Raw genomic sequence first — 13811 nt, 5'->3', positions numbered from 1 at the left:
TTAAACATTTACCACCGATTCGGAAAGCAGTGATCTATGGAGAAGAACCGGCAAGAAACTCCATAGTTGCTCTTTTAAAATCATGTCGATATTACATAATATGTAACTTATATCTAAATACATAATATATCATAATATGCCAATGAACTGTCCTGTGGTTTTTACGCGACAACCCTCCATGGGTTTTTATCGTCCATATATTCCTGAATACTGTAGTACGCTCTCTGAACTAGTACATTTTTTATATAAGTTTTAAATTTAGAACTACTAAACTCTCTAATATTATGAGGAATTCTATTGTAAAAGCGTATACCTTGACCCATAAATGAATTTTTAACTTTAGCTAATCGGAAAAATGGCATTTCAATTCTATTTCTGTTCCTTGTGCCATAACAGTGTCTATCTCCTACTCTTGTCATATTCGGTTTAGTAGCGTCTATCTGCGTGTGAATAAAAAAAAAACCTTTGTAATAAAAAAATATGTCTCGAGAGGGCCTACATTACAAGATATTTGATAATCTTAAGCTAATGTAAATTGGTAACGCCAATATAATTAAAATAGTAAATGTAGAAATTAAATGTTTATTATTTGTGGTGTATTCCTTCATCCTTCCCTACATACGAGCACAACCAATCACCGCGCGCTATTTAGCGCTCGTCACGTGACCTACCTATGTCACGAACGACAGCCAGTAGTTCTCTCCGATCTTTCGCGAGGATCGGGACTCACCGCCGGAGAGCTTCCACGAGGCTCTCTAGATCATCAGGCATTGTGCTTTTGTAACACCACCGGGGTATCCCGTGCCCCGGCCCTTGGTCGCGCTCACCGCCGCGTGTGTGTTTGTGTGGAGTGTTGGACTGGACCCGTTCTTGCCCGCCGCGAGCTGGAGGACCCTGACCGCGTGGCGGCGGCGTGTGTTCTGGACGCTACTCCCTCCGACGAGGTATGTGCCGTGTGTTCCCGTCTTTCCCCTCTTTGCTAACACCACGTTGATCAAAATACAGTCCACTTTATATCGAGAATATATTTACTTATATTTTTTTATATTGGCGCGACCATTGATTGGTACCTTCGACCCGGATAAGAACCATTGATTGGTACCTTCGACCCGGATAAGAACCATTGAGTGGTCCATTACGAACCGGATAAAACCTGATGATTCCACCGCCCTTATTAGGATACTCATTGTGTAGGCCCTAATAAGCGTATTAGTAGTATCTTCAATGCGAAATACTATTTAATTTACCGCGTAGAACGACAATGCGTCTTCTACTATTAATATAAAATATATTTTAAACCCGCCCTTATTAGGATACTCATTGTAGGCCCTAATAAGTGATTTAATAGTACATTCATTGTGAAATAACTATAATATACCGCATAGATCGACATTGCGTCATCTATTATTTTCCGCTTAAAATATATTTTATTCCGCCCGTGACAATAAGTTACGCGTATATTATTATTAAAATAGTTAATTAAAGCTATATTCATATCGTTTATCCGCAGTTATAACGCTTAAATCATTATAAATCGAACATATTACATCATATTTATCTACGGTCTACCCGCACTCGAAATTTATATCGTTATCGAGTACATTCCGCGATCCGCTGTTATAATCCGACCATATTGGAAATACATACTCGGTTCTTATTACGCTTGCGTCACTGACCTACTTTATTTGGTCGTATTACTTGTTATTGTAACTTGTTTTGTAACATTCTCTGTTTGAATATTTACTTTTGTTATTAAAAATGCCGCCTAAGAAAATGACTAAGTTAGCTGATAGTGACGCTTCGGATGTTAATGATTCGGAAGATATAAATGATTCGCAGTTATCCATGTTGTTAGCTAAACGCGAAGTTATATTCGAAATGGTGCAAAGAATTTATGATTTGTCTTTGAACGTTCATAACAACGCTGCGCTTATGGAAAGTTTCCTTGACGAGTCCGCGCAGATAGAATCATTACGCGATGATTATAAGAAATGTTTAGATGAATATAATATTCGTTTGTTATCATTAATTCCCGCCGCGAAACCTGATTATAAAAGCCTCGTTGCATTCGAGTCTTTATATAGCAGGATTAAAAGAATTAAATCTCAATATTCGCAACCATGTCCGTCACATGGAGATATTAATAATTTGCATAAAAATAGGCCTAAATTACCGCCTATCGAATTAGTACCATTTTCGGGTGATATTCGCTCATTTCCGCTGTTTCTTTCGAATTTTGAATCAATTGTTCATAACAATCCCGGCCTTACAGATGCCGAGCGTTTATATTATTTACTAGGTAAATTAAAGGGGAAGGCCACAACTGTTATAGCTGGTATAACCCCCTCCGCTGAAAATTATAATTTAATTTTACAAACTTTAAAAGATAAATATGATGATAAACGTATGTTAGTTTCCGCGTATTTAAATCAAATGTTTGATTTTAAACCTTTGCATTGTGCGTCCGCAACAAACTTTGATTTATTTACTGATAACTTTATTAGCGCAGTGCGCGCCTTACAAAATATAAAGTTATATAATATTACAGATTTAATGATTGTTCATATCGCGCTGAAGAAGTTAGACTCAGATACTGTTCGCGCTTTCGAGACTGAGTTTGGTAGTGAAATGCCTACTTTTGATAACTTAGTTCAATTTATTCAAACTCGTGCGAAGGTATTAGAACGCATTCATCCTTCCACAAATTCGGGAATAAATAAACCGCCTCGAAAGAATAATTATAACCGCAGTTCAAATAATAATTCGTCCGCTCCGCCTAAGTATCAGTCTTACGTAACAACAGCTGATTCCGCTTATAGTTGTCTTTGTAAAAATATTACGCATCAACATTTATATAAATGTTCGAGTTTTCATAAAATGAGTCCGCAGGAACGTTTGAAATACGTAAAGGATAGAAACGCGTGTATAAATTGTCTCAGTATAAAACATCGAGTTTCTAGTTGCTCATCTTATTCTAATTGTCGCGTTTGTAAATTAAAACATCATACAATGTTACATTTGAAACGCGAATCTTCCATACCCGCGCCTGCGTCTCATCCCCCGCCGCGCAGCACACCGCCGTTGCCTGCGCCGTCGCCGCCGTCGGGCGAGTGCGTCCGCTCTGACGTAGCGCTATTTACCGCTAGCTATACAGCTGATACTGATAACGCATTTCAATGCAACGCGCCCGCGAATAAACAATGTACTATTTTATTATCAACCGCTGAAGTCGTAGCTTATAATTGTAAAGGTGAACGGCTTATTATTCGCGCGCTTTTAGATTCCGCTTCGCAAAGTCACTTCATTACAAATGAATGTTGTGAACGTTTAGGTATTAAACCGCAGAAAACCGAACGTACTATTATTAAGGGGTTCGGTGGTTCAGAAAAAATTATAGATAGTAATTCCGTAAATATAAAATTTTATTCGCGTCTTGACAACAACATATCTTTTAATATTTCACCGCTAGTTGTTGATCATGTTACGGATTTATTACCTACCGCTGTTATAGACACTTCTGTCTTATCGCATATTTCGCATTTACCGCTCGCAGATGAGAGTTTTGGTACGCCAAATAAAATCGATTTATTAATCGGTGCTTCTCTGTTCCCTCATCTGCTTCTCCCCGACGTAGTTCATGCAGCTCGTGACTCGTCGGCGCCCGCTGCATTGCGCACGGTGTTAGGCTATGTAATAATGGGTTCAGTACCCACCATACCTAACATACATAAACCGCCCTTGACGTGTTGTCACGTTCAAGAGACCGCCGCTATTGACTCATTAGTCAGGCGTTTCTGGGAGCTCGAGGAGCTTCCTACCGCACCGCCCGTTCAACATCCCGATGATGTTGAATGTGAAGAATATTATAAATTAACTATAACCCGCGACCCCGTGAGTGGCAGATATATCGTTTCGCTCCCATTTAAGGATGATTTCTACACTCTCGGTGACTCATTTAATATTGCCCGCAAACGTTTCATGTGCCTTGAAAGAAAGCTACAGGCTTCACCTAAATTAAGGTTGGCATATGATGACGTCATAAAGGATTATCTAACTAAGAATTATATTTCACCCGCGCCTCCGTATGATCCGCGTGACCCTACACCTATTTATATTATACCGCATCACGCTGTTCTGCGCGAGGATAAATCGTCGACTAAGCTGCGCATAGTTTTAGATGCTAGCATGCCAACTTCTGGAAGCCAGCGTTCGTTGAATGACCTTCTGCATGTTGGGCCGAATTTACAAGGCAATTTGTTTACAATTATTTTAGGTTTTCGTCTCCACGCGATTGCCATGACCGCCGATTGCCGCCAACAATTTCTACAGATTTTCGTGCGTGAGTTTGATCGTCGTTTTCAATGTTTTTTATATCGTTTCAGCCCGCAGGATCCGCTGCTTCTTTATCAATTTAATCGAGTTTGCTTCGGCATCAAGTCTAGTCCTTATCATGCACTGCGCACGGTAAGACAGCTCGTAGAAGATGACGGCGCGAAATATCCGATCGCGAGTAGCATTGCGTCTTCCTCGTTGTATATGGATGATATCGCCTTCTCTATTCCCACGGAATGTGAAGCAGTTTCCGCGTCGCAGCAGCTCATCGATTTGTTTAAGGGAGCTCAGTGGGATCTAGTTAAATGGAATAGTAATAGTAGAAATGTGTTAGATAATCTTCCCGCTTCGCACAAACTTTTACCCTCCGCGGTGGAGTTTGATAAGACCGTGCAACATAAATTACTTGGTCTGCATTGGTCTACTGTTGATGATTGTTTTTATTTTAAAATTACCGCACCCGCCGATGTGACGTGCATTAAGCGCTCCATCTTGTCAATTGCCGCCCGTCTGTGGGACATGATGGGCTTCGTTGCTCCCACAGTCGCGTATAACATCCCATCAGATAACTACTACCATGTTTCTGGTATTGAAAATCCCGCTGACATTCTTTCGTGTGGCATTACGCCACAAAATCTCGTCTCGCACCCTCTGTGGTTCCAAGGACCCCAGTGGGCTCGTTCGGACCCATCTGAATGGCCTCTTAGGAGTCTCGATGGTGAGTCTATTGCAGACATTCCTGAACGAAAATTATTCACGCACACTGTGTGCCCGCCTATAAAGCATTGCGCTTTATACGATACCGCCCTACGCGTCTCGTCGCGTAGCGTATTTTATATTTATAGGTTCCTTATATTATTACCCCGCCGCGGTGTTATGATGACCGTAGAGGAACCTAATTTCGCTGTAAATAAAATTATTCCCGCCCTGCAAAATAAATATTTTGCAGAGGAGTATTCTAATATACTCTATTATAAATTTTATTCGCAGGCTTTCAATCACTTCAAGCCTTTTATTCGCAACAGACTAATCCTCATCGGACGTCTAAGCGATACCGCCCTGGAATATGCACATAAGCATCCAGTGATATTACCGCGCAATGATCACATAATTATCATGATCATTGATTATTATCATATTAAATATATGTATAATATTATAACGAATTTGTTTCGTGTTATTTTAATTACCGCGCTCTTATTATCATTACCCGCGCCGCAAGTCAAATCTGATCACGTCAGTTTGCTTGATAGGCATTCGCCACTGGACAAGTTAGTCCAGTCGTTTTGGAAACGTTGGAGAATGGAATACTTACACGGCTCGCAGGTTAGGCAGAAATGGAATACGCTTTCCACACCTATTACTCCTGGAACGGTCGTGGTTGTAATAAATGATAATGCACCGCCCCTAACCTGGGCTTTAGCCGTCGTAGAGAAAGTACATCCTTCAAAGGACGACGTCGCGCGCGTTTGTACAGTTAGAACCGCCAAGGGAGCTTACCTTCGCCCGGTCGTTCGTTTATGTCCGCTTCCAAGACAATAGTTATATCGCATTAATACATTACCGCAGTTAGTTAAGTTTAATTTTAAGTTTTTGCACCGCTTTCGATATAATTTCTTAGTTATAAATACCGCCGTGACTTTAGGAATTTTTTATACCCCGCTCGCATTACGCGATCCTAGAGTCATAGAATTTGTTAGTTATATTTTCCGCCGTGACTTTAGGAATCTTTTATACCTACCCCGCTCGCTTTACGCGATCCTAGAGTCATAGAATTTGTTAGTTATATTATTTTCCGCCGTGACTTTTAGGATTTTTTATTATCCCGCTCGCATTTTGCGCTCCTAGAGCCATAGAATTTTTTATTTATATTACCGCCGTGGCTCTTAGGACTTTATAAACCCGCGCGCATTATGTGATCCTAGAGTCATAGTTTTTCGCTGTATCTTATGATTGGTTTTAAATGGTGACCCATTTAGGGCGGGTGGATATGGTAACGCCAATATAATTAAAATAGTAAATGTAGAAATTAAATGTTTATTATTTGTGGTGTATTCCTTCATCCTTCCCTACATACGAGCACAACCAATCACCGCGCGCTATTTAGCGCTCGTCACGTGACCTACCTATGTCACGAACGACAGCCAGTAGTTCTCTCCGATCTTTAGCGAGGATCGGGACTCACCACCGGAGAGCTTCCACGAGGCTCTCTAGATCATCAGGCATTGTGCTTTTGTAACACCACCGGGGTATCCCGTGCCCCGGCCCTTGGTCGCGCTCACCGCCGCGTGTGTGTTTGTGTGGAGTGTTGGACTGGACCCGTTCTTGCCCGCCGCGAGCTGGAGGACCCTGACCGCGTGGCGCGGCGTGTGTTCTGGACGCTACTCCCTCCGACGAGGTATGTGCCGTGTGTTCCCGTCTTTCCCCTCTTTGCTAACACCACGTTGATCTAAATACAGTCCACTTCATATCGAGAATATATTTACTTATATTTTTTATATTGGCGTGACCATAAATAAAAGAAAAAAAAATGTCACTTGGACAAAAATATGCCTTCCTTGCTCATTTGCCGCTAGTTAAGTAAATTCTTAACGTGATGTTGGATTTGTTCATATTATATTCTGTTATCATTAATTATTAGTCATTAAAATAAAATAAACACTAAAAATCCATTTTTAGGTTAACAAACCGCTATTCGTGTTAAATCAATGCTCATTGACAGGGGCAGCGTTGTTATTAGCATAATAATTATGATCGTCGACAAAAGAATAAATATACAAAATTATAATGAATTTATAATTTATCATATTGGCAACACTAGAATATTGAAATACGAATAATTATTGACCTTATCTGAATATTGCATTCGTAACATAAATGAAAGTCATTTCATATTCCCAAAACCGTAAAACCTTTACCGCTATAAACACCGGCCACTCCGTAAACTTTACAAAATCGTCAAACTCCAGTCAGTCAAGACAATTATTAATTCATTATAATTCCAAAAGTTTTCAAATTTTGATGTAAGGTCGTAGATAGGGACTAGGGAGGCGAGGTAGCTAAATGGCGTAATTCAACGGCGTCGTCGAGACTTATCAAAATCGAAAGAGAAAATAATTTCGAAAAGAAAAGCTTCTATGGTAAAAATCATTTTAGCGGTGGGTTTGCGTGTACGGATTTTCAAAAATGTAAAAAAAAACAGTTACTTGGGCATTCTCGAGCGCGTCAGATATTCATACTACGTATGCCCCAAGTGCCTCTGATAACAACGGTATACTAATCTGCCGGTTTGCGTGGTGGGGCTAGGCATATAAATTCGTCAAAAATGCACAAAAAAAAAATTACTCGAGCGCGTCAGATTTTCGGAAGGGGTGTTAATTAGGCCCCAAGAAAGCTCCCCTTAAAAAAACTGACGATTACGGCATGACGATAAGTTACGATGAATTTTTGAAAATGCAGAAAAAAAAAGTCCTTTTGAAATACTCGAGCGCGTCAGATTTTCATAGGGGAGGTTTATCTAAGTATCCTGAAAGCATATTTTCTTAATCTGATAAAAATGTTGGTGGGTTCTCTTAATCTGACCGAAAAAGGTTTGTGGGTTTCTTTTTTTTAATCATCGTTATTTCATATCAATTTTTCTTACCACCCTCAGTTTTCGAGATATACTCAAAAAACCGGGAGTTTGAGTTTTTATGATGCTTCAAGTAAAAAAAAATTAAACTTTGGACAAAAATGAAAAGAGACCTTTTTTGTTTATTTAAACTTTTTTTTTTTGAAAAAGTAAAGTTCGCGACTTATATGCTGCAACGCGTTTTTCGGAAGACGAATTGGCTCCTCCAGACTTCCGGTCATGCGGAAACCGGCAGATTTTGTGTTTTTAGTAAGTTTTAGATTATATTCTTCAAAATAAAAATAAAAAAAAAATCGCGCTCGAGAATGCCGGGTTAACGTTTTTTTTTACAAGTTCGCGACCCTATAACTCGGCGGCGTCAAGGACTTATGGTCAGATTAATTAAATTTAGCCTTAAAACACGAAAATCAACCCCCAATATCTTAATCTGACGCGCTCGAGTATTTCAGACTATCGATTTTTTTTTACTAATCTGATCGTCTATCCTAGGCGCGCGTTAGTGACATATAGAGCTAAATAGTGAAAAAGTTTGTTCTATTAGGTCTAAGGTATCTCTCATATCTTAAACTGCCACGCTCGAGTATTGCAGAAAATTCCCCTCTTCGCCTCACTATCTATCGGGAATGGTATGAAAACAAACTATAACATTTTGCAACCTTGTCCGTAGTCCGGAACATTGTTAAAATTGCAATTAAATTAATTTTTGTTGTATGGTCGTGAAAAAAATTCCAAAAGTTCTGCAAACTTGGGGAAGTTTTCGATATAATATTTCATATCACGTATTAAAATTGCAACCAATCTCAGTGTACGAATATTTTTTGTTATTGAATATTAATGTTTTATTTTTATTAAACGGTTCTGCAAAAAAAAAAGTTAAGCAAACTTGACACAGAAATCGGAAAAATATACCGAACGGTTGTATAAATTTGCAACCTCGTTGACCGGAATACGTTTATTTATAATTTTTTTTTAATTCGTGGTCATTTTTTCGAGTAAGGTGGTCTCGGAATAATTACAAAAGTTTTGGAATTTGGTTGCAAACTTCGAAAACATCTATTCTTATGCATTTACAAATTTGCAACCTCATACGCGATCCGAAACTTTATGCAATTTGCAAAAATGTATTTTTTACTTTTACAAATACTGACTGGACTATACAGATTCAGCGAGGAGTTCGAGGAGCTGAAGCACGTGGGGCGCGAGCAGCCGTGCACGGCGGCCGACCTGCCGTGCAACCGGCCCAAGAACCGCTTCACCAACATCCTGCCCTACGACCACTCGCGCTACAAGCTGCAGCCCGTGGACGACGAGGAGGGTTCGGACTACATCAACGCCAACTACGTGCCCGGCCACAACTCGCCGCGCGAGTTCATCGTGACGCAGGGCCCGCTGCACTGCACGCGCGACGACTTCTGGCGCATGTGCTGGGAGTCGGGCTCGCGGGCCATCGTAATGCTCACGCGCTGCGTGGAGAAGGGCCGCGAGAAGTGCGACCGCTACTGGCCCTACGACACGCGGCCCGTGTACTACGGCGACATCGCCGTCACCGCGCTCAACGAGTCGCGCTTCCCCGACTGGACCGTGTCCGAGCTGGCCGTGTGCCGCGGCGCCGAGCAGCGCGTGCTGGCCCACTTCCACTTCACCACGTGGCCCGACTTCGGCGTGCCCGAGCCCGCCACCACGCTGGCCCGCTTCGTGCGCGCCTTCCGCGAGCGCTGCCCGCCCGCGCCCGACTCGCGGCCCGTGGTCGTGCACTGCAGCGCCGGCGTGGGCCGCTCCGGCACCTTCATCACGCTGGACCGCGCGCTGCAGCAGGTACCCCCCCCCCCCACACACACACACCCACACACTGCAGCGCCGGCGTGGGCCGCTCCGGCACCTTCATCACGCTGGACCGCGCGCTGCAGCAGGTACCCCCCCCCCCACACACACACACCCACACACTGCAGCGCCGGCGTGGGCCGCTCCGGCACCTTCATCACGCTGGACCGCGCGCTGCAGCAGGTACCCCCCCCCCCACACACACACACCCACACACTGCAGCGCCGGCGTGGGCCGCTCCGGCACCTTCATCACGCTGGACCGCGCGCTGCAGCAGGTACCCCCCCCCCCACACACACACACCCACACACTGCAGCGCCGGCGTGGGCCGCTCCGGCACCTTCATCACGCTGGACCGCGCGCTGCAGCAGGTACCCCCCCCCCCCCCACACACACACACCCACACACTGCAGCGCCGGCGTGGGCCGCTCCGGCACCTTCATCACGCTGGACCGCGCGCTGCAGCAGGTACCCCCCCCACACACACAGACCCACACACTGCAGCGCCGGCGTGGGCCGCTCCGGCACCTTCACCACGCTGGACCGCGCGCTGCAGCAGGTACCCCCCCCCCCACACACACACACCCACACACTGCAGCGCCGGCGTGGGCCGCTCCGGCACCTTCATCACGCTGGACCGCGCGCTGCAGCAGGTACCCCCCCCCCCCCACACACACACCCACACACTGCAGCGCCGGCGTGGGCCGCTCCGGCACCTTCATCACGCTGGACCGCGCGCTGCAGCAGGTACCCCCCCCCCCCACACACACACACCCACACACTGCAGCGCCGGCGTGGGCCGCTCCGGCACCTTCATCACGCTGGACCGCGCGCTGCAGCAGGTACCCCCCCCCACACACACACACCCACACACTGCAGCGCCGGCGTGGGCCGCTCCGGCACCTTCATCACGCTGGACCGCGCGCTGCAGCAGGTACCCCCCCCCCCACACACACACACACATACACCACAAACAACTTATCCCCTTTTTATATCATGATTATGACACAAAATCGAAGGCTTTTAATGAATTCAAAAAAGCGAGTATTTTCTAAAATCGTGTACGTATCGTGCAGCTGGCGAACCACGCGGAGTACCTGGACATCTTCGGCATGGTGCACAGCATGCGGCGCGAGCGCGTGTGGATGGTGCAGACGGAGCAGCAGTACATCTGCATCCACCAGTGCGTCGTGGCCGCGCTCGAGGGCGCCGACCTGGCCCCGCCGCCGCCCAACAACCACCACCACCACAACGCCGCCTTCGAGGGTGAGTCGCGCGCACACACACACCCCACACACACACCCCACACACACACCCCACACACACACGGAGCGACAGTAACGAACGTTTGTGCGCGTGCAGGTGGCGGGTAGGCGCGGGGCGGAGCGGGCGCGCCGTCCGCGTCGCGTAAGCGAAGTGTGCGAATCATTCGTTTCGATCCTTTCTGTGATCGCAACGTTCCATCTAAATCGAAACGTTCTCCCGTCATTCTTTATTAAAAACTAATCATTATTTTCTGTCTTACTTTTCAACCCTACTAAATCGCGAACGTCAAATTCGACTTTCACTAGTGCCATTTTCATATCAAAGTGTGTCCAGCATGCGCCTGTCGTAACCTCTTGTCCTTGTAGGTTCGAACCGTAACCACCACGCTGAAATAGTGCGGGTTGGCTGTTATCACTTTACTACATTATAAAACCCAGAGTTTCGAGTGAAAAAATATCCATGAAAGATGAAAGTATTGAAGTTTTTATACACTAATGTGTATGAAAGTTTTTAATAGACTAATACAGAAATTAAGTAGGTAATACGAATGATTAATGTGTACCCGTGTTTGTTTCAGACGACGAGGGCATCGCGGAGTCGGGCATGTGACCGACCGCCGATCGCTTATTTGCGAATCGCATTTAATGTTCGTGAAGGACTGTCCGAACTTTGCACAATTTTATATAGAAAAATATTCTCGATATCAAATATTACGCGAAGTTACCCGACTCTCGATCCGCAATCCTGGCAGCTCCGAGTGAAATGTACTTAATAATAATTATGTTCGCACACTAGTTTTAATCTTATTGTATTTTTGTAAAAATGTACATTGTATGTGGACCAAGTATTTGTATATAGAGCTGACGGCGATGGACGACGTTCGTTGCAAACACTCGTGCGTGACGTCACTCGCTCAGTGCTCACGTGCAGTGCGCTACACACGCGCACAACACGCGCACAACACGCGCACAACACGCGCACAACACGCGCACAACACGCGCACAACACGCGCACAACACGCGCACAACACGCGCACAACACGCGCACAACACGCGCACAACACGCGCACAACACGCGCACAACACGCGCACAACACGCGCACAACACGCACACAACACGCACGTACCAACAGAACGTTCCCCACGCGCTCTGACGCCGCGTGACGTCGCGTGACTTGCATCTTTGTGACTTAATGACTTCTACTGCGCTCACTGACGCTTGAATCTCAAAATTGTACTTAATTATTTTTGTAAATTTTTTATATTTTATTGATTTATTTAAAACATCGCTATATAGGGCATATACATTTATTACTGTACATTATTCGCTTGTAATATTTTACATATAAATAATATAATTAATATTAAAATAAAACGGGAAAGCCTTAGACCATGAAATAAATAAATACTAACAGGTTGAAATGTAAAGTAACTTTATTATGCAACAATTACTTGCATTATTAAAAAATATATAAATAATGGTAGCTCTGGCGATGGTATTTCTGGACAAGTAAGAACGCTTCTTCAAGACGTCCCTCATCATAAGGCATTCCTTGTATTACGTTTAATTTGTATAGTACATAAATAAATAAATAATTGTAAACAAAACACACATATATATGTATTTATTTTTATACAACAAAAAATTTTAATATAGAAATAACGCTGAAATGTGCCTTATAGCGTAGGTGTACGTAAGCGGCCTTTTGGAAGCCTCGCGTTTTGTTTTTCGAATCAGCAACACTTATGATATCAATTGTACAGTTTATTTTGTTACATAATATAATTGTGTCGTGTTTAACACGGAAGTTTAATATTGTATACAAAAGAAAGTGTCTTTGTTTACAGTTCGCCATTTGTTTTGATATACATATTTTTATATATTTCGACAACTAAGTCTTAACTGTGACTTAATACGTATAATAAGTTTATATCCAAGGTCTCGCTAAGCCCCTTTACATTGTAGCCTACAGGTATTAATAAAAAGTATTTTATACACTAATTTTGTTTTATTTCGTTTGCAAAATGTATTATTTCATCGTGTACCTTCTCAGACATCGTCTTGTTATGGCTGCATCATGCATGCATTGGCGCGCCCATCCGCAGATCAATCTGCGTGTGTAGGTACTGTGTAGTGAATGCGAGATGACTCTTTGGCGCTGCTTACATTTTCCTTTATCGAGTTTCGTTTCGAGCAAGTTGAAGACCAGAATTATATAATATTTTAATGCATGGAAATGTTATAAAAATGAGAAGATTTCTCAAATTCTTATTTGTATATATTTTAGATTAAATACTCTAATGATCAAACCAAAAAACGCATTATGAATATTTAGAATCGGTTAGATAGTGTTTATTCCTAATAAAAATTATAAATACGATATTATTATAATAATTCAAACGAAATGAAACCAGACAGACCTAATTTAAAATATTATAAAACTGGAGAGTTTGTTTGTTTGAACGCGCTATTCTTAGGAACTACTTACTTGGTCCGATTTGAAAAATTATTTCGGAGTTAGATAGCCCATTTATCGAGGAAGGCAGTCTATATACAATCACGCTAAGACCAACAGGAGCGGAGCAATGCGAACAAAATCGCGGGGCACAGCTAGTTTTTTTTTTGAGAAGTAATTACTGTGTACTTATGCATTTAAAAATTTGTTTTGCAAGAAATAATCACTCATAAATCATTTTGTTAGGAATAATTAAAATCGGGCTGTAATTCGTGTTCTTTGCCTTTTTTGTCCAAATTTTACTGT

General features: G+C 43.1%; 1 protein-coding gene across 1 annotated transcript in view; it reads left to right on the top strand.

Annotated features, from left to right (window-relative positions):
* The window catches only part of LOC123692104 (tyrosine-protein phosphatase 10D), a 40883-nt gene extending 27832 nt beyond the window's left edge, over positions 1–13051 (top strand). The window contains exons 20-22 of the mRNA XM_045636748.1: positions 9124–9778; positions 10861–11050; positions 11628–13051. Of these exons, the coding sequence (XP_045492704.1) occupies positions 9124–9778; positions 10861–11050; positions 11628–11659 (877 nt within the window). The 3' untranslated portion in view covers positions 11660–13051. The remainder of the gene's footprint in view (positions 1–9123; positions 9779–10860; positions 11051–11627) is intronic.
* Positions 13052–13811: the final 760 nt, after the last annotated feature.

The sequence above is a fragment of the Colias croceus genome, chromosome 5, assembly GCF_905220415.1.
Source record: "Colias croceus chromosome 5, ilColCroc2.1".
Lineage (NCBI taxonomy): Eukaryota > Metazoa > Arthropoda > Insecta > Lepidoptera > Pieridae > Colias > Colias croceus.
This window is presented reverse-complemented; position numbering and strand designations above follow the sequence as displayed.